The sequence below is a fragment of the Hipposideros armiger genome, unplaced genomic scaffold (assembly GCF_001890085.2).
Source record: "Hipposideros armiger isolate ML-2016 unplaced genomic scaffold, ASM189008v1 scaffold_3, whole genome shotgun sequence".
In the NCBI taxonomy this organism is placed as follows: domain Eukaryota; kingdom Metazoa; phylum Chordata; class Mammalia; order Chiroptera; family Hipposideridae; genus Hipposideros; species Hipposideros armiger.
The window spans coordinates 4,971,892-4,992,003 of NW_017731353.1; the positions used below are offsets into that span (position 1 = coordinate 4,971,892).

Here is a 20,112-nt window from a genome sequence, read left to right on the forward strand (position 1 = left end):
TCAGCATCTTAGCTGTAGAAGGCAGTGTCACTGGCCCTCATATGTGGGATCCGAACCAGGGCCCTCTGGCATCCCAAGCCAGCTCTTAACCAACGCGCCACTCGGCCGGCCCTATAAATTTATTTTTACTATGAGCATATATTTATTTTACAAGCCAAGAGAAGGTTAAAATTAAAAAATCTCATGATTCAAAGCAGTCAGCCCCCTGAGTAGCTGTGAACTCTTGGTCCGGAGGAAGGGCTCAGAGCCAGTTCCCTGCTCTGACTGTTTCACCATTGGCAAATCCACCATCTTGTCACTGTTTACAATGAGCTTGCAGTCTTTGCAGACAGAAGGCTCTGTGAGAAGGCAGAGGACTGTCCTGCGCTGCACGATGGCAGTGAGTAGACCTCAGATACGGCTCCGTTCTCATTAGTCTTTGTCAGGATAAATGTCTGGTGGGCAAGGGACTGTGTCTATTGGCCAGAGGAGGTCCTGCTCCGAGTGAGCGGCTGAGCAGCTGTGGCTCCTGGAAATGCAGAGGGACCTTGTCTGCATGCCCTGTGCCGTATCTAACCCTCGTGTGTGCTGCCCTTGTCTAGTTCCAGTGTGACGGCCTGTCAGCCGCCGGAGTCGCTGCCGCAGCCGGGTTTGCAGAAATCTGTCTCCAGTTTACAGAAACCGACACAGTCAATCAGTCAGGAGGTAGGTGCTGGGGACCCCCTCCTGATGGTTGCCCAGGCGTTGGAGCCCCTGATGCTGGGGTCTGGTGGGAGCTGTCACCGAGAAGGGTGGCTTTGCGTGACTTGCTTATACCAGAGGTAAACCTGATGAGGGACTTTGGAAAATGAGCCCAGGAAATTGTCACTGATGAGGTTTCTTAACCTGCAGCGTTTGGAGAAAGACCTCAGAGAGAGTGAGTGGAATGGACACCTAGTGTGGTTCCTGTTCTTACGCAGAGGTGAGGTGCTCAGGTGAGCTGCAGGCTAGGCCAGGGCTCCCCCAAGTGTCCCCATGGAAACCGGTGCCATAAGCAGACAGAAGCTGTTAGGCCACAATGGTCAGGTGAGTTTGAGAAACAAAATTAAGCAGTCTCCATTGCTGTTGTCCTTCTCATCGTCTTTAACACCCCATGTCTTGCCGTGACTCTTAAGAAGAGGACAGAAAGGACAGCAGTTCCCAAATTGACTGGTCCTAGGAAACCTTCTGCATCCATGTCTCTAGGGACTGGTAGTGTCTCAGAACACAGTTTGGGAAATAGTCAGCTATAATCTTTTATTTGTTGATGCATTTAAAGCATTTTTCTAAACAGAAAGTCATGAATTTAATTACGCAAGAGCTCATAATATACTCAGTCCTTTGGAGTCTGTCTGTGTGGGTTACAGAGATCAGCGGGAGGTCATACTTCGCTGGTAGCTAGAAACCTAGATGAGAATTTTGAACCTTTTAGAAGATCAGAAGAAATCTACACACAGATACCTAGCATCCACCAGCTCTCGAAAACAACTTGAACTACCGTATTTAATTTTGTTTTGCTCCCTGGGTGATAGGAAGTCTGAGACATCATCTCCCATCTATGAGGGAAGTTTATAGCTTTGCTGGAAGGACACCCTCCCAACACTGAACTGTGCTTTTGAAATTAAAGAAAAAAAAAATCATACTCACGTGAAACTCCATATTCATTGGCCTAAATCCACTGGGGCCTGTTGACCAGAGTATATAGAGTTGGGTTTATTTGTTTCTCAGAATTTGAAACTCAGTGAGATTGTGGACCTCTGGTTTTTAGGCCCAGGCTGTACAGCAGACTTGCCTTTGGAGCTTGTTGGAAATACAGGTGCCACTGGAGAGCCTGGGTTGGGGTCTGGCGTCTTCTGAAATTGCTCAGGGAACCATCTAAGCGCCCCGTTTTGGGTGGCACAGGTCGTCCGCCTGATGCTCAGCTCTTCCCTGGTGTTCCCTCATATGCAGTTTGTCAGAAGAGACTCCCAATGTTTTCCAGCTTCTTAACCTCACCTCACATCTTACAGCAGTTCTCTTCTACTCTTGGGACAAGTTTGCCAGCAAAATTAGTACCCCCCACCCCCACCCCCAGGCCCTGTCGGTATTCTTTTCCAGTTTAGTGCCTGTGGTGGGGGAGGACAGGGTGTCATCCCTGTGGCTACAGGCACGCAGCGGGAGGCTGTGGCTTGGCCCTGGTGCCCCTCTGATTCCTGCTGGGTCTGGAGGTGCACCCTTCCTTGAGGGACCATCCAAGCCTAGCTGCGCTGCTTCCTTACACGGTCTCATGGGGCGACCTGGGGGCATTCCAGGCCACCGTGTCAAGCATTCAGGGCCACTCCCATCAGTAAACGGGTTATTAGACCTGATCAGCTTCGCAGTGAAGACAAGAGGGCAGCCGTCAGACGTGGTGGTGTTGGCGGCAGGGGGAGGACGGGAAAGGAGGGGTGCACGGGGAAGGTAATGGTTTCACCTGGTATTTGATCCCGTAAGTGACGGAATTGCACTGCTTCAGCTTTGATTTTGTATCTCTACCTTCAGTTGGAAGGGGAAGGCTGTTAAGTTGAATGTTGTTGAGAAAGGCAGATGTCAGTGGTTGGGGACCGAAAGGGGCTTTGGACACAGGCAGGGTGGGGACAAGGCCTAGTCCTGCCTCTCTAGCTGGGTGTCCTAGTCAAGTTCCTCCTTTTCAAGCCTCAGCTGGGATGTGACTAGAACCTTCCCAAGGTAGGGGAGGATCTGGTTAGGCAGGGTGGGCATAGCATAGCAGGATGCCTCGCCCTTAGCTTCAGGCAGAGGTCAGCTGGGAGGACTGAGTTGGAGCCGGGCATGTCCAGATTGGTGGGGGAGGAAGGCCTGTCACCTGGGGAGCTGTCCCTTGTAGAATGAAAGGGGTGCAGCAGCCCATCCAACGAAAGATGGGACACGTTGGCTCTCCCCTGTTTATGTTCCTCTCTTAGCAATGGCACACAGGTTTTGAGAGACATGCTAGAATTAGGATTTGTTCTTTGTCTCTGTAGCAAGACAAAGTGGCTGTGTGTGGGCGGGAGAGGCAACCTGACAGAATGTTCTGGATCGCAGCATGAAGAAGGTGGATGTGGGTTTGAGTCCTGGCTTTGCTGGATGACTGGCTGTGTGACTGAGCTGGCCACTTCCCCACCATCCCGCTCCTCGTCCATAATGTGGGCTGGGCAGTTCCCGATACCCAGGCTGCCGTGCCAAGTGGGGTGCTGCGTGGAAAGCACCCATGGTTGGACGCTGCCCAGCAAGTGGTGGTGGACCTGTCGGTGTGGTGCTTGAAGCTGAGGCGTGGTCTGTGGGCACCTTGTCCTAACTCGCCCAGTGAATGGCTGGCAGACCGACGGGCTGGCTCTCTTCTAATTCTCTTCCTTTTTTCAGAACACAAATTCAGTGCCAGGTGGACCAAAGTCATGGGCACAGCTGAATGGAAAGCCAGTAGGACACGAAGGTGGTAAGTGAGTGTGTGGCGTTGGGGCGGGTGGACAGGAAGGATGTGTATCTTTTCTGGACTGTTCAGTTGGGACGAGGTTGTCCTTGGCCTGAAGCTTTGTGGAGCTGCTGATGGACTGTCTTACCTGAGAGTTAATGCTCTGGGGAGCCCGTGCCTTCGCCCGGGGCTGGACCCACAAACTCTGCAAAGCCTGTCAGCGCTTTGATTTCAGTAGCATCACTGCTAAGACGTGCCTCCTGAGGTGCGCAGAGGAGACCCAGGCGGCTCATTCAGCGGTGCTGCTCATGGAACCGATACCTGCCCAGCCGTGTTGCCGACACGCTTCCACCCCTCTCCTGGGACCACAGGAGGTGGGCATGGGGTGGCCTTAGCTTCGCACCTGGGCCGATAAAACAGCCAGCACTGGGGACCGAGCTGCCTGCTGTGGGCATTAACTGCAGGGCATTCAGAGGGCTGTGTGGCATTTGGTGCCACTGGTGCCATGCCCATCCTCGGAAGCACTCGGAGTCTGTGGTCTGCTGAGCTGCTGCTGCGGTCAGTAGGGGATGGTGAGGGAGACAAGCGGAAGGGAAAGGCGTTTGGAGTTTTAATTGACCAAACAAATGCAAATGGCGTCCAAGTCAGGCCCCCGCTGTTTGGGTGAGGGCCCGAGGGAGCGGTGGGGCCTGAGCAGAGCTTCACCGGGCTCCTGTCCAGTGACTGAGCCCTTCCAGAATGCAAGCCCAGGGTCAGCGGGCCTTGATGAGAGGAGCCCAACATCCAGAGTTTTCTGTGTGGACTCGTCTCATTTTTCAACGTTAGCGCAACTATTTCTAGCCCATTGCACACTGAGCTAGGCGACGCCTCCCAGCCGCAGTGGAGTGGTGGTGGTGTGAGTGGTTAATCCACGATCACCCTTCTGTAAAGCCGCTCGAGCTGCCTCCTACCTGTCCTGGGGTCCCTCTGCCTTCTGTGTATCCAAGCCAGCCAAGCTTCGCCAGGCTTTACCGTCTGTAGCTTATATTAGAAAAATAGCTACATGCATTGTCCCGCCTACCCCGACCTCCCCCGTCCCCAGGCCTAGAGGACGTGCCCCCTCTGGGTTGGGAACACGGTGTGGTTGAAGGCTCTCTCCTTAGCTTCCAGTGGGGAATGACGCATTTCTCATTGTGCCAGAGGAGCTATGGGCACAGCCCCAGTGCTCCCGACTTCCCGGGACAAGGGCTGCTAGGGCCTCGTCCATGATGGTTCCCCAGTGGGGGGAGCAAGGTGAGCCGAGGGGGGAGGAGGGGCTGCAATGAGTCCCCTAAAGCCAGGTCTTTATGGAGGCTTTTCAAAGAGCACTCACTTAGACCGGGGGTTGGCAAACTGCAGCTCGCGAGCCCCAGTTTGCTGACCCCTGGCGGCTCTTCCGTCTCAAAAGTTTGCCAACCCCTGCATTAGACTATTAACAGTGGTTCTTTGGCTTTCTGAAGCCTATCTTTCTCTAAGGTTAGAGTTTTAAGTAAATCAAATGTATTCATTTTTGTTTTAAAATAAACTACAAAGACTAAAAAATAGTGTAAACAGGAGAGCTGTTTCATGCTCCCTATCAAATATTAACACATATCCCCTTTGACCCAGCAGTTCCACTTTGGAGAAATCACCCTATAAAATACATAGCCTGTGTTTGAAATGATATATGCAAGATTATTCGTTACGACATCCTAATAGCAAAAGATGGCAAACAGTCACTTGAGATGCCCATCAAATTTTGATATTTTAATGAAATACTATTTGGCTATAAGGAACAAAAACAGTTTTCTATTGATATGGCAAGATCCCTAGGGTATATTCTTAAATGAACAAAGGCGCAGGATAGTATGTAGAGTATGTTATCATTCATGCAGAAAATGGGTGAGAAGAAAAGACGCTTCTGAAAACTGTGCATTTTTAAAAAGCCTCTGGAAGGAAACATGAGGCAAGAAGGAAGGGAAGAGGCGGGAGAGTACCTGCTTTTTGAGGGCGTTGAAAATGGGCAACTAGGGCACTAGGATGAGAGGAAGGGTTCAGTTCCTGCCTTTTTATGGCTTTTTATTTTGGAACCTTGTGATTACCTATCAAAAATAAAATGATTTAGAATTCTCTGTACAATTCTCTGTAAACATGTGGCAGCTCGTCTGGGAGATGGCAGCCCCCAGTAGCCCAAGAGGAGAGAACAGGCACACGCTGGGCCCAGGCGGGGCTAAAGGGGAACCTGGGTCCCCTCGTGTACTGGGGTCACACGTCCGTGACGCCATCAGGATTTGGGGGTGTGTTGCCCACGAACATTTTCACAAGAGCTGTTCCTGAGCTGATGGACTCTGTCCATGTAGAAGGTAGTGGGCCGGTCTGTTTGACCCGGCAAGGACCCAGGAGGCCTGACTGTGGTTCAGGCAGAGGCCAGAGGTGCATGACCTTGGCTCTGGGGCCCCCAACACCACCCATGGCTCGGTCTGGACCTTAGAAGAAGCCCCTGATTTTACTACCCCAGCTTCTCACAGCAGAGAACAGATGGCACGAGAGATTGGTAGGTGAACATTACTGAGCATTGAAACCTTAGGAATGATACTGTGGTTTGAGATTTGGATTCTACCCTTTCCTGTGGAGAGTAAGTAATTCATGCTTATAGTAATACCTTCGTGCCTGTTGAGGCAGAAAAAAGTACTGGGCATTTGCTGGCTTTTTTTTTTAAAGTTCAAATGATCTACCGTATTTTTAAAGTGTAACTTTCGTATTTCATTCTTGCCAGTTGTTAACATAATGAAGCGACTGTGTGAGTCAGAACCCCCTTCACAGAGCAGTGGGGCTCCTCGGGGCTCTTTGGGGACCATCTCTCAGGCTAATCATTGGAGAATAACGCTATCACCCTGGCAGGTTTTGTTTGACCTTGTTTGACCTTTACTAGGTGGGTGGTGAATGACTGGCGCATCTCACTGATCCCACAGCATCCTTCCGGCACACCTTGCCTTAGCTAACAGGTCCAGGAATCAGTGCCCGGAGTAACACCGAGGGGCAGCTGGCTTTACTGTCTGGGGGGCGAGGCACATCCTAATTGGACTCTGTGCTGTGTGACGTCCCTGTTACTAAGTGCACGCGGTGCTGAGCGTGTGCCATAGGAAAGGACCACATCCCACTCGGACCCTAAAATGCCCCACTTGCTGTTATCTGTTCATCCAGAAGGTGATTTCTGGTCCCAGTGCCCAGTGCCGTGAGGGAGAGGAGCAAAACTAAGAAAAGCCTTCTTCTCAAAAGGAGTTTATAGTGTTGGGGAATGAATGAAAGAACAAAGAAAGAAATTGTTCCCAGGATTACAAGAGTAAAGTGTTTGGCCTGTGGAGCTGGAGGAATTTTGTAGAAAATGGTAAACTGGGAGGGGCAGATAAATGAGGAGGCACTCATGAGTGTAAACAGGGCCCAGGCTTGGGGAGGCTTCGGGTGGGAGCACATTCGGGTGGCATTTCCTCCTCGGGCTGATTCTTCCAAAGAGGGACCTTACCGCCTCCGTCCAGGAGCTGGGGGGGATTCTGGGCTGGAGCAGCCGTTACAGCTTACCTGCTGCCCTGTGTAACCAGCTCCTGTCCGTTAGCTGGCCGGGGGCCCGGTGCAGTCTGCATCCAGGGACCCTGGGAGAGCCCTCGTGGCACCTCTGTCAGCACAGCCGCCAGCGCAGCACGGCGCGCTTCAGATGAGCCTGCGTCCGGGCAGTGTGGCTTTCAGCGTGCGGAGCTGCTGTAGCCCTCACGCGCTCCATAAGTCCCTCCGGTTTTCTTGGCAGGTTTAAGGGGCTCAAGCCGACTATTATCCTTCTCTCCCGAGGAATTTCCGACGCTGAAAGCAGCTGGCGGGCAGGACAAGGCTGGCAAAGAAAAGGGCGTCTTAGATCTGTCGTATGGGCCAGGACCAAGCCTCCGCCCTCAGAGTAAGTGAGCTGCAGCCCCTGGGTGGGCACACGTGATTTCCCCTCTCTCCTTGCCCCCTGAGAAGTGTGCCGCTCCTCAGCCATAGCTCCTGCGCCAGGCTCCCCGTCTGGAAAGCATGGCTGTTGACCTTTTACCTCACCCCTGCATTTGCTGGTCTGGAGATCACTCCTTCCCTGTCGCTGGGTTGGGCCAGGCCTGTCCGCCTGCCCAGCTGTTGTCAGATGTTAGTTCCATGCTTGCGTGGTCGTGGTAAGGACGGACCAAGGGCCACCTAACTCGGCCCCTGATTCAGGGGTTTGTTTTCTAAACCAGCGATTCCTACACCTGGGCTGAACCCTGTCGTGATCACTTGGGGAGTTTGTTAAAAAGTCTGATTTCCAGTCCTCCCCATCCCTGGCCAACTCAGAATCTCTTATTTTTTAACACGTTCCCCTGGGGCTTGTTACGTGGCCTGCCCAGTGCTGGTGTCCATGTCCTCCACCCCCACCCCACCCCCGGGGTCTGGCAAGGAGCTGGCAGGATCCTGTAGCAGTGTTTGCTGGATGTTTTTTCTTAGTGGCCTTGGGTGGTTAGAGATTAAGGTATCGTTAAGGAATGAATTTTTCTATCTGTTCTAACCAGAGATTTGAAATGTCCCTTGTTTTTTGGGGGAGGTGGGGGTGCCTAATCAGGTCTTGAAATCTGAGGCACTTTTGTTGGCTTGTCTTGATTAATCCCCAAGGCGTCCCAATGTCAGAGCTGATATCCTGGGAATGAAATGATCACTATGCAGCTTTACTTAGAACAGTGGCCCACACTGGGTTACTTTGTCTCCTCCAAATACATAATCAAATTCCTTAGGCCAAGAATTGTAACTTTCTGGGATTAATTAAAATGAGCTGCTTTGTAGGACTATAAAAATTTAGAGCTAGGAGAAACTGGGATCTGTTCCATGTTCTCATTTGAGAAACGAAGAAGCAGATGGCCAGCGGGGTGACCACAGGGCTTACCCAAGATGACAGGCAAGGGGTGATGAGCTGGAGCAGACCGAGTTTGTGGCCCCCATTCTCCGTCTCTCTTAGGAGTCACACACTGAGGGACCTTTGGTGTTTCAACCCCTAGCCAAAAGCTGACTGAGAAGAGTCTCTTAGCTCATATCATTTCTCCTTGGCCTATAATCCCACCAGATCATGCTACGTTTGCCAGTGGAAAACGTCATCTAAAAAGATAGGTTTCCATCTGTGCCCTGCAGGAACAGGCGGGGTGAAGGCCCCGTGGGCTGACCCCAGGCCCTTCCCCGCCCCACGCGGTGAGCACGGCTCTGCTTAGTCCTCTGAACTGGGGAGACCTCTCTGACTAGAGGTGCCGCTGCCAAGCAGAGCTAGAAATGTGTCGGAACTCCCCAGTTGTAATGTCAAGTCCAGTGCTGAGCACAGTGCTGGTACTATGGGAGCTGGGTCCATGTTTGTGGAGGGAATCACCCAGGGCTGTCCCGTCAGAGCTGTGTGACTCCTGGGGGTGTTAGCTCTGCGGGGAGGGCTGTGGTTTCTGCTGACCCGTGGGCACCGGGTCTTGGTCACTCTGCCTTCGCTCCCACGTGCCTCGTTTTGTACTCTCTGCAGTCACACTGCCCTCAGCCAGCTCCTGGTCCTTGGCCAGGTGTCTGCCCCCCACCCTCCCTGACAGACTTGACCAGCCGACTCGACGCTTCACTTCTTTTTTTTTTGGTGAATGAGGGGGTCCCTTGACCTTCAGAACCTCATACAATCCCTCCTCCCCCCTCCTTTTTCCTTTCCCCTTTTGCCCCCTTTCAATTTCCAGATGTGACAAGCTGGAGGGAGGGCGGTGGGCGAAACATAATTTCTGCCACGTCTCTGAGCGCCTCCCCAACTGAGCTGGGCAGCAGGAACTCGAGTGCGGGAGATGGAGCCCCCTCCTCGGCATGTACCAGCGATTCTAAGGACCCCTCTCTCCGCCCGGCTCAGCCTGTCCGCAGAGGGGCTCCACAGTTCATGGGGAATGTGTACCATCCACCTACATACCATGACATGCTTCCAGCCTTCGTAAGTCTCCAGAGTGTGCGCTTCCCGTGAAGCCGGGTTGCCCCGGTCCCGCACGGCCTTCTCCACGTGGCCGAGTGTCCACCTTAGGTTCTCCCTCCCAGGTGCACCCTGCTTTGGAGGCTGCCATTAGTTTTGCATTTTCTCTCCCCCTTTTGGAATCTTAAGGGCCTCTGGCTGCTTTTCCTGGTGATGTGGATATTATTTCAGCCTTGTTTCTTTAGAAAAAGGAGAGGCAGGCATTGCCCAGGACACAAGTCCCCAGATTTACTCACAGCAGGAAAGAAATGGGGGAAGATGGTGGCAGGATTAATTGGGAAACCCCAAGACTTTCCTGTTTGTTTGTTTTTTTTCTTTTCATGTTTCATTTTCTGAAACAAATTCTAATGCAAGTGGAACTTAGAAATGGGTCATTACCAGAAAATCCTGTTCATTGGTGTTATGTTTCAGATGTGTTCGCCACAGTCATCAGAGAACCAGGGGACAGTGGAACGAGGACCTTTTCCCCTCCCCCAGCTCCGCCTGGAACCCCGTGTTCCTTTTAGGCAGTTCCAGTTGAATGACCAAGATGGGTAAGGCCATTGCACTGTAGACACGGGATGACCCCCGGTGGTGACACCAGACCAGATAACAGGCTGCCCTGGGAAAGGGCTCTGTGTCCTGGAGTTGCCAGCAAACCAAAACCACCTCAGCTCTCGGGGGCGTGTGCGATGGCAGGGGCTGGGGCTGGGCTGGGGCCGGGATTTCCGTCCCTGGCAGAGCTGGAGCTGTGGCCTGTGCTCATGGCTGCCATCCTGGGCATCAAGCTGCAGGATGAGGCAGGGCTCTCAGTGACACATTTGTTCCTTATGTGTTTCTTTTAAAAGGAGATGATTTGAATATTAAGCGCAAACACGAACCTTTTGCAGTCTAGGACTTACTTTTTGAAAAGTATTTGGTTGTGCTGCCATCTGTGTACTTGACACAAGTCCAGCGTCTTTAACGCTTCTCTCCCTCATCAGAAAAGAAAGCAGGCTGGGAATGAGTCGCCCAGTCCGTCCACTGAGGCAGCTGGTGGAGCGGGCTCCACGGCCCACCATCATCAACGCGGAGAACCTGAAGGGCCTGGACGACCTGGACACCGACGCCGACGACGGCTGGGCAGGTGGGCTGTGTTCCTGAGAGCCCACGGGCGGTGGTTTCGGAGGCAGGACTGACGCCGCCTCCGCAGTCACCAGGGGTGGATGGAAACCCCGTCGTGGGCCAGGAGTGAAGGGGTGGGCGGGGGTCCTTTCGAGCCCTGAGCAGATCCTCCTTGGTGCTCAGGCCTGTGCTTCCTGACCCATCCCTGTCTTCTTATGGCTTTTGGTCTTTATCTTAGAGCTGTGGTAGATTTTACAGTTAGCATCTTAAAAAGACTTTTTTTACAATGGAAAGATTAAACAAAGCAGAATAGCATAAGGAACCCCCAGCTTCAGCAAGTATCACCATTCTGCCGTCTTCTTCATTTTCACCCACTCCCCAACCCCCAGCCTGATTACTTTGTTATATAATCTGTTTTCAAGTAAATTTTAATTACATTGAAAGGCACACATCTTAATTGTTTAATTTTGACAAATGGAGACACTTGTGTGCCACGCCCCCGTTGCGCTTGTGTGCCACGCCCTCGTCAAGATAGACAGCCTTTCCCTTGTCACCCCAGTCCCTTCCATGTCAGCCTCCCTCCCCTGACTCTACCCAGGGTCTCCCCCGACTCTGATGAGTCTTACCTGTTACAGAGCTGCAGGTGAATGGGGTCACACAGCTTTTCCTCTGCTGTATCAATAGTTGTTTATAATTACGGGGATATATTTCATTGTATCAATATACTATAACTTGTTTATCCACTCAGAAGTTCCATTATGAATAATGTTTTCATTTCTCTTAAGTAGATACCTAGGAATGGAACTGGTGGGTCAAAGGGTAGGTGTGTGATAGGTTTACAAAAGCCACCCAGCCATTTCCCGAGGGGGCTGTGCCACTTTACATCCCCAGCAGCCACGGATGAGAATTGGGTGGCTCTCCATCCTCACAGCACTTTCCTGTTAGTCTTTTTAATTTTAGCTTTTCTAGTGGGTGTGTAGTGGTAGCTCATCGTGCTTTTAATTTGCATTTTGCTGATGACTAATGATGAAGAACACGTTTTCGTGTGCTATTTGGCTACTGGTATATCTTTATTTTTTTCTTTTTGAGTGGTACAATGCAAGTCCTTTGCGACTTACATTTCTCACACGTGTTTCCCCGTTGTCTGTCTTGCCCGTTTTTTTAGCACTCTGTTTTGATGAGCAGTAGCTTTTCATTTTGATGAAGTTTAATTTATAAATTTGGGTTTTTTATGGTTATTACTTTTGTGTCCTGTCTAAAAAAATCTTTGTGTCTCTTTGGTGGTGAAGATATTCCCTTATGTTTTATAGTTTTAACTCCCATGTTGAATTAATCGTTGTGTATGGTGTAAGATAGGAGTCAAGGTTCATTTTTTTCTGTAAGGATGTCCAGTTGTTCAGCACCATTTGTTGGTAAGACTTCCCCCTACTGAACCGATTTGGCACCTTTGCCAAAAATCAATTGACCATCTAAGTGTGGGTCTATTTCTGGACCTGTTTATTCCATCGATCTCTTATTTATCCCGGTGGCAGCACCTCCCTGGGGCTTTATAGTAAATCCAGGTAGTGTAGGTTTTCCAGTTTTGTTCTTTCTTAAGATTGTTTGACTACTGTATATTCTATTCATAGTCATATAAATGTAGAATCAGCCTGACAGTATTTACAAAAAGCCTGCAGGCATTTTGGTTAGGATTGTGTTAAATTTATTTCTGGATAGATGACATCTTAATTTTGACTCGTCCATCCAGGAACCTGGTGAATCTCTTTATCAGGTCTTTCATTTCTCCCAGCAGTGTTTTTTTTACAGTTTTCAGGGTAGAGGTCTTGGGTATCTTTTTTTTTTTTTTAAGGTTTTTATCGGGGAATTGGGGGGATGGGAACAGTGCTGGGGAATTGGGGGAAGGGGAACAGACAAGTTGCTGTCGTTTTGTTCTTCAGTCTAGTTGTGGAGGACGTTGCTTCACTGGCCCAAGTTGGCACCATCATTGCGCTCTTCCCGGGCGAGGCAGATCAGTTGCCGGCTTCTGGACAGCCGCTCACTGCGGCTGCTGGCCGCTCACGCTGGCTGCTGGCTACACACGGTAGCCCATGGCAACCGACTGCCGCAGGGGCTGCAGCCTACACCGTCGCCGGCGACTCACGGCAGCCCAGCTCCAGGTCGAGCTGTTGTTCAGCATCTTAGCTGTGGAGGGCAGTGTCACTGGCCCTCATATGTGGGATCCGAACCGGGGCCCTCTGGCATCCCAAGCCAGTTCTTAACCACCGCGCCACTCAGCCGGCCCTTGAGTATCTTTTACTAAGTTTATTCCTAAGTATTTTACGGTTTTTGATGCTATTATAAATGGCATTGTTTCTGTGTTTTTTTTTTAATTTCAGTTTCAAGTGTTTTTGGTGTTACATAGAAATATAGTCAGTTTTGTGCATTGAGCTTGTAACCAGACACTTTGCTGAATGCACTAATAAGTTTTACTTGATTTCTTGGCGTTTTCTACATAAACTATCACGTCACCTGTAAATAGGGACAGCTTTATGTCTTCCTTTTCAGGTTATATGCATTTTATTTATTTTTCTTGCTTTGTGGCACTTCAGCACAATGTTGTATTCAAGTTCTTTGTTTCCGATCTTAGAGAGAAAATGTTCAGTCTCACCATTAAATGTGATGTTAGCTCTAGGTTTTTTGGAAATGTTACTTCTCAGATTGAGAAGGTTCTCTTCCATCTCTAGCTTGCTGAATGTTTTGTTAATCATGAATGGGTATGTATTGAATTTTGTTTAATACTTTTCTTTGTGATCATGTGATTTTTCTCCTTTATTTTGGTAATCTGGTAGATTGCATTGATTTATGTTTTTGATGCTAAACCAACCTTGCATTCCTAGAATAAACTACCTTTTTGTATGCCTTGATTCAGTTTGCTGGTATTTTATTAAGCTTCTTGGTATATATGTTCATGGTGGATTTTGGTCTATAATTTACTTTTCTTTTAATAGCTTTGTTGGGTTTCGATACCATGTGATGCTGGGCTCATGAGATGATTTGGAAAAATGTTCTTCTCTACTTTCTGAGTGAATTTTTGTATAATTGGTATTGTTTTTTAGTTAATGCTTGATAAAATTTGCCAATGAAACAGTTTAGCCCTGGAATTTTCTTTGGGGAGACATTTGTGATAATAAATGTCTTGTATTTCTTTTATTATTTATGGGGGTGCTCAGATTCCTATGTTGTTTTGTGTCAGCTTTTAATAACTTTTCCAGGGGATTTGTTCATTTCTTTTGAATTTAATTTATTGGTGTAAAGTTGTTGATAATATTTCTTTTCCTTTGATGTTTTTACTGTTTATAGTTGTATAACCTATTTCATTCCTAAAAATTAGGTGATTTGTGTTTTTTCCCTTTTTCTTGTTTACTCCTGCCAAGGCTTAATTAATTTTATTAATATTTATAAAGAGACAGCTTTTGGCTTTAATTCTCTCCATTGTTTGTTTTCTATTTCATTGATCTGTTCGTTTTAATTATTGGGACTATCTAGATTTCTAATTTAATTCCATTATAGTCAGAGCGCATACTCAATGATTTCAGATCTTTTTGACTTATTTAGACTTATTTTATGACCAAGATATGGTCTGTCTTGGTGAGTATTCCATGTGCATTTGAAAAGAATGTGTATTCTAGTTGTTTGGTGTCATGTTCTGTAAGGACATGTGTCACGCGGCTCATATACTTACTGCTATTTTTACCTAGTTCTATCAGTTACTGAAAATGAGGTGTTTAGCTCTCCACTATAATTGTGGATTTATCTTTTTTCTGTTTTTGCTTCATTTACTTTGAAGCTATTATTAGGCATATGCACCTTTCTAATTTTTGTGACTCTGGCATTGACCCTTTGTATTGTTTTCAAGTGTCTTCAACTCTAGTAATGCTTCTTGTCTTGGAGTCTGTTTTGTCCCATGTTCACATCATTGCTCTGACTTCATTGTTTTCATGGTGTATCTTTTTCCTTCCTTTACTTCTCTGAGCATTTGTGATTGTATTTAAAGTGACAACCCAGACAGCATATATTATACTTGCTTTCTCATCCACTCTAACTCTTCCTTTTCATTGGATTGGGCTTTTTGGTGTTGCCTTTTTCTTTAAAGATGCAATTCAGTGGCTTTTAGTATAGTCACAAGTTGGCACAACTGTCACCATTATCCAATTCCAGAACATTCTATCACCCACAAACCCTTTGTCCGTTAGCAGTCACTTCCAGTCACCACCTGCCCCCATCTCACCCCTCCCATGTCCTCTGGCAACAGCTAATCTTTCTGTCTCTGGGTTTACACCTGGACATTTCGTATAAATGGAATCATATTATGTGACATGGGGCCTTTCACGTCTGGCTTCTCTCACTTAGCGTAATGTTTTCAAGGTTCGCGATGTTGTCGCCTGTGTCAGCATTTATTCTCTTTTATGGCCAGTGCTCTTCCATTGTACGGGCCGACCACAGTTTGTGTGCCTGCTCCTCAGTTGGTGGACACTGTCTGCTCCCTGAGCCCCTCAGGGATTGGCAGTAGTGCCCTGGGTCCCAGCGGTCACCAGAGATCTCAGCAGCAAAGCCTCTGTGCTGGGGAACTCCCACTGGGATTCTGCCTGCTTTGCTTACTCTCCTGTACCTTCCAGTACGTTTGAAAACTACCCCGATGGAAGAACTGTCATCTGTGGGAGGGCTCGTCTGCCCAGACCACTGTGCTGTTCCGAGAAGCCAGAGCTGTCCTTCATTTTTATCTGCAGTTCTGGAGATGGCAGCTGGGTGGTTTGGTTCTCTCCTCACTGGCGTGGCGTAATTCCTGACTAAAGGGAGCCCCCAGGGGCACGCTTAGCCCGTCGAGATCATCTCATTTTGTCCTGTTCTTCCTGGCCCACCTCCTGCTGTAGGCCTCCACGAGGAAGTGGACTATTCTGAGAAGCTGAAGTTCAGTGACGACGAAGAGGAGGAAGAAGTGGTGAAGGACGGCAGGCCAAAGTGGTAAGGCTCCCCATCCCTGGTCGTAGCGCCGTGCCAGTGGAACCTGACGCTGGGAGGATGTACATGCACGGTACTTGTTGGTTCTGCTGTGTGCTAGTCACCATGCCAACTGTGTTTCCTAGTTACCAGCAAGCTCACAGGGCAGGTAGTGTTTCAGGTTGCAGATGTGAGGACTGCAGCCAGGCTTTGCATCCAGGCGCAGCGGGCTGAGTCCTGGTGACGGCACCACTGTCCCAGTGCTTCCCCAGTGTGCTGTGCAGGCCACATGTTCTACAGATTGATTATGGGCGTTGTGCCCCAAAAGGCTTCTGTCACCAACCAAGTTGGGAAGCCACCATGGGTTCAACTTACTCCTTTACTCCAGAGTGGCCCACAGCCTGGGCTGTGCATGCCAGAGCATGCTGGGAGTCTTGCGGAGGTGGGAGAGGCAGTGAGTGGGTGTGCTAGATTTCCTAAACGCATTTGACCACTTTAGTCTTCTCTCTCTTTTTTTGGTTATTTCCTTGGACTAATTTTACTCATAATGCCCTTTGGAAAGAACATCATTGTACTTTAGTCGTTCTAGTTTTTGTCATAATATCAATGGTATTGGCGGGTATTTTTAAAATAGTACCTATTGCTGCTTTAATTTGCATGTTTTTTGAATACCAGCAAATATGAATGTTTTCCTTTGTGTGGAGTTGCCTGTTTCCTTTGTACATTATCTATTAGACATAGGCTTTCCTTTAAAATGTGGTTGTTTTGTATTGTTTAGATACTAATGCTTTAATTTTATTTCCCTTTGTTTACTTTACTGTCCATGACCGAGTGTTTCTTTTGTCGAGCCTACGAGCCTTTTTCTTTGTTGTTTCATCTTTCACGTCAAATCCCCTGGAGGAAGTGCCGCTCTTCTCGAGGAAGCCGGTCACGATCTTCTGCCACTTTCTCTGATGATTCAAATGAACTAGCTGCGGCTTCTGTAACTTATCTTAATGCTGTTCAATTTTAGCCAAAGCTTTGAATATACTTGGGAACTATCTATGGCTTAGTTCTCAGAACACTAAGCTCAGAAGGAAATGTGACCAAGAATGTAAGCTAAAGGCAAAGAGTAACATTTTACAGATTTTTTGGAGCAGTGGGACACTGTTTTGTGTTTCTTTTAATTGATGTTTACCGAATATTCAACTGAAGGAGTTAGACATGGGGTTTGGACCCAGCTTTGCTACTGGCTATGACGAGGGACACCTCAAATTGAGGGCACCCCCTCGCTAAACCTGCTCTTTGGTTTATGTTCTCTGAGCTGGTTGAAGGTATCCAACCCTGAGATTCCTGATACTGCCTTTGACTCCATCCCTTTCTGATCATTGTCTCCGGGGCAGCTGGGAACAGCTTCTTTTTGGACCATTCAGAGGTCAGCCAGAAGGCCACTTTCCTTCCCCTCCCCCTTCACACTGCACCTAGTTGTCCTCTAAAGACGCAGGTCTTTCTGGTGCATCAGGGACCTTGGTGTGGGCCCGTGCCTGTCAGCGAAGTCAGCGTCACTAGCAGTTGTTGCTCTGCTGTGATGTCCTAATTCACCATACTTGCCTTATTTTCCCTCCACTCACAGCCCTATGTGTGCGTGGACATGAGCAGATGCACACAGGTCTGCCAGACCCGACTCCCTGCTTTCCTCTGAACTCCTGTTATGTTGACTGGGCACTTTTGCATACAGGAGGTGCTCAGCACATGCTCATACGTTGTGACCTGGCACCGTTGTTACCCTGTAGCATGTAAAGGGGAGCACTGCACAGCTCTCCCCCGTCCCAGCCTCCCCCTAGCCGCCTCCGCCGCGCGCTGTGTGCCCCACTTCCCTCCTCTTGTTCTCTTGGCTGTGCCATCATCCAGTGAGGCGTCTTTTGCTGTTTTGAGGCGCATTGTTGAGCATGTCCTATATGCAAAGCGTGGAGAAGGACATTCATCTGGTAGTCCTAGGTTCAAATCTCAGCCCTTTCCTGGGAGAACAACTCCCCAGCCTCACTGAGACTGTTACCAACTCTTTAAAGTAGGGGGAGTAAGGGTCTTTTTTTTTTTTTTTTTTTTTTTTTTCTTTTCATTTTAAAGAAGTCCCTATAACATTCCTTGTAATATTTTGTAAGTGACTTGGTAAATGTTGGTGCTGAATTGTGGTGGTCTGGGCACGTCCTCTTGCCTGTAAAGGGGTGGAAGGTGGTCTGCCTGATGAAGGGAATTGGTATATAGACACTGACGAAGGGCCTCTGACCAGTACAATCAGACCACACTGGGCTGGCTGGGAAAACTGATGCTCGGTGCGGTTTGTCCTAGGAACAGTTGGGACCCTAGAAGGCAGCGACAGTTGTCAATGAGCTCTGCAGACAGTGCCGATACCAAGCGTACCCAAGAGGAAGGAAAGGACTGGGGCGAAACAGTGGGCATGATCCGGGCCGTCCGGAAGGGGGCAGAATCTCAGCCACCTTCCAGGAAGCTTCACAGCTGGGCGCCAGGCCCTGACTACCAGGTACCATGGGCGGGGTGGGGGTGGGGGGGTCTCTCTCCCTCTCTCTCTCTCTCTCTCTCTCTCCCCCTCTCCCTCCCTCTCTCTCTCCCCCTCTCCCTCCCTCCCTTCCCCCAAAATCATTTGACCAGAGTTCAAAGACACACACCACAGCATGTGGTCTAGTCACCTGTCCGGAGCAGCAATTGTAAGCAATTGTACTTCGCTGAGGTCAGTGGCTGGGTTTCTGAAAAGTCCTAGGTAGACATTTCTCTCTCTTTTTTTAATTCAAAATTTTGAAACAGGCATAAATGTATAGAAAAGTTGGAAGTACAATATAAAGAATACTGTTTTCTGAGCCATTTGAAGAGTAAGTTGCCAGCGTGATCAGGCCCGGTCACCATAGAACACTTGGTATCTACTCATACTTAACTGAAATGGACATTCCTTCTAGGCACCGTCAGTCATCCCGGGAACTAACATTGCTCCAGCCTCAGGCCCCATTCAGCCTTCACTAATTATCCTATTAATGTCCTTTGTACAAAGGAATTCAGTTCAGATTCACATGCCACCCTAGTTGTCTTTTCTGTTACTTTGTGCGTTTGCCTGGTCCTTCCTCATTATTAGGTTCAAGGTCTTTTTTTTAGGTTAGAATCTCTCAGGAATGACACTGACTCTTTTTTTGTTTTGTTTTGTTTTTTTATTTGTTTATTTATTTATTTAAATGGGGGAATTGGGGAGGGGGCCAGCTAAGTTGTTGTTCTTCAGTCTTCGTTGTGGAGGACGCCAGTCACCACCTGGCTGCCTGTCAGCAGCTTGTGGTCTCTAAGCTCAAGGTGCTGTGTTACAATCTTAATTGCGGGTGGGCGTAACCACCATCCCATGCGGGAGTCGAACCGGCAGCCTTGTTGTTAAGAGTGCATGCTGTATCCACTGAGCCATCTGGCTGGCAGCTCATCTCAAGGTGCCGAGTTCAGTCTTAGTTGCAGGCGGTTGTAGCCCACCATCGAACAGGCAGTCTTGTTGAAAGCACGTGCTCTCACCAGCTGAGCCATCCTGCCACCTGTTGGCAGCTCAGCAGCAGCTCAGCTCAGGCGCAGTGTCACTGGCCCATGTGGGAATTCAACCGGCGGCCCTGTTGCTCAGAGCTTGTGCTCTTCAGCTAACTCTTAACCCACTGAGCCACTCGGCCGGCCCGACACTGACTCTTCTCGTTGCATCCTAGCCAGTGACCATGGTTCCGCTCTGTCCCGCTCTGACAACCTTCACTTTAAGGGGTGTCTACCAAGTTTCACACTGGAGTTAATCTCTTTCACATTTGTAATTGATAAGAATTTTGTGGGGAGATACTTTGAGATTGAATGTCCTGTTTCTCATCAAACTTTGAGTTTATTTAATTTATATCAATGAGTTAAAATCTGTTGCTCGTTGTTTTAAGGCTCAAATTGTCTTTGATTTGGCTGTCAACAGCCTCTCCAGACTGGCGTCCTTATCCTTTTCACATGTCTCCATCCTTTTTTGAGCAATTCCTTGCTTTCTGGTAGAACAAGCTTTTATAAGCTTCTTCATCCTTACCCTACTTTGGCCCTGGAAGCAGCCCTTAAGATATTCAGAAACCAGGAAGGCTTTGCTGTTGGGGTGTTAAAACAGCTCGTGGGTCCTCAGTGGACAGAGTTAGGGAATGTGTGTGTATACACATACGTGTGTCCATATGTACTCACACGTTCACGTCTTCATTATTTCTGTATCTGTCTGTACAGACAGCTGAGTTCACAGTGCTATCTCCAGGTGCACAGAATTCATTCTAGTTTTCTCCTGCTGCACATTTGCTACTCCTTTCTCCAACCCTGAGAAATCTGCCTCCCATTGTCCCCAGTATGTACACCTACTTGGTCATCCCCCATGTGACCAGTCTCCCATTTCTGCCACCACTCCCTGTCCCTTGCACAGGCGCCCTCTTCACCCACTCAGATGTCAGTGCCCCACGTGGATGCCCCAAATTTCCCTGCTGGGCTCGCTCTCCTTACGAATTCCCTCGAGTTAACAGATAAAATCTATATAATTTTTTGCATCCAAATTTTTGAAGAGATTGTCGTGATTCAAATATTT

The 20,112-nt window shown here is 48.7% G+C and overlaps 1 protein-coding gene across 8 annotated transcripts in view; it reads left to right on the top strand.

The window, feature by feature from the left end:
• Positions 1–20,112, top strand: part of PRRC2B (proline rich coiled-coil 2B) — a 75,877-nt gene that overhangs the window by 21,763 nt on the left and 34,002 nt on the right. For 7 of the 8 annotated variants that reach the window (XM_019638700.1, XM_019638634.1, XM_019638644.1 and 4 more), the window contains exons 4-11: positions 582–684; positions 3,376–3,448; positions 7,224–7,367; positions 9,169–9,410; positions 9,858–9,979; positions 10,409–10,551; positions 15,440–15,530; positions 17,835–18,027. In XM_019638700.1, the coding sequence (XP_019494245.1) occupies positions 582–684; positions 3,376–3,448; positions 7,224–7,367; positions 9,169–9,410; positions 9,858–9,979; positions 10,409–10,551; positions 15,440–15,530; positions 17,835–18,027 (1,111 nt within the window). The remainder of the gene's footprint in view (positions 1–581; positions 685–3,375; positions 3,449–7,223; positions 7,368–9,168; positions 9,411–9,857; positions 9,980–10,408; positions 10,552–15,439; positions 15,531–17,834; positions 18,028–20,112) is intronic. The other variant, XM_019638661.1, reaches the window with a different exon arrangement.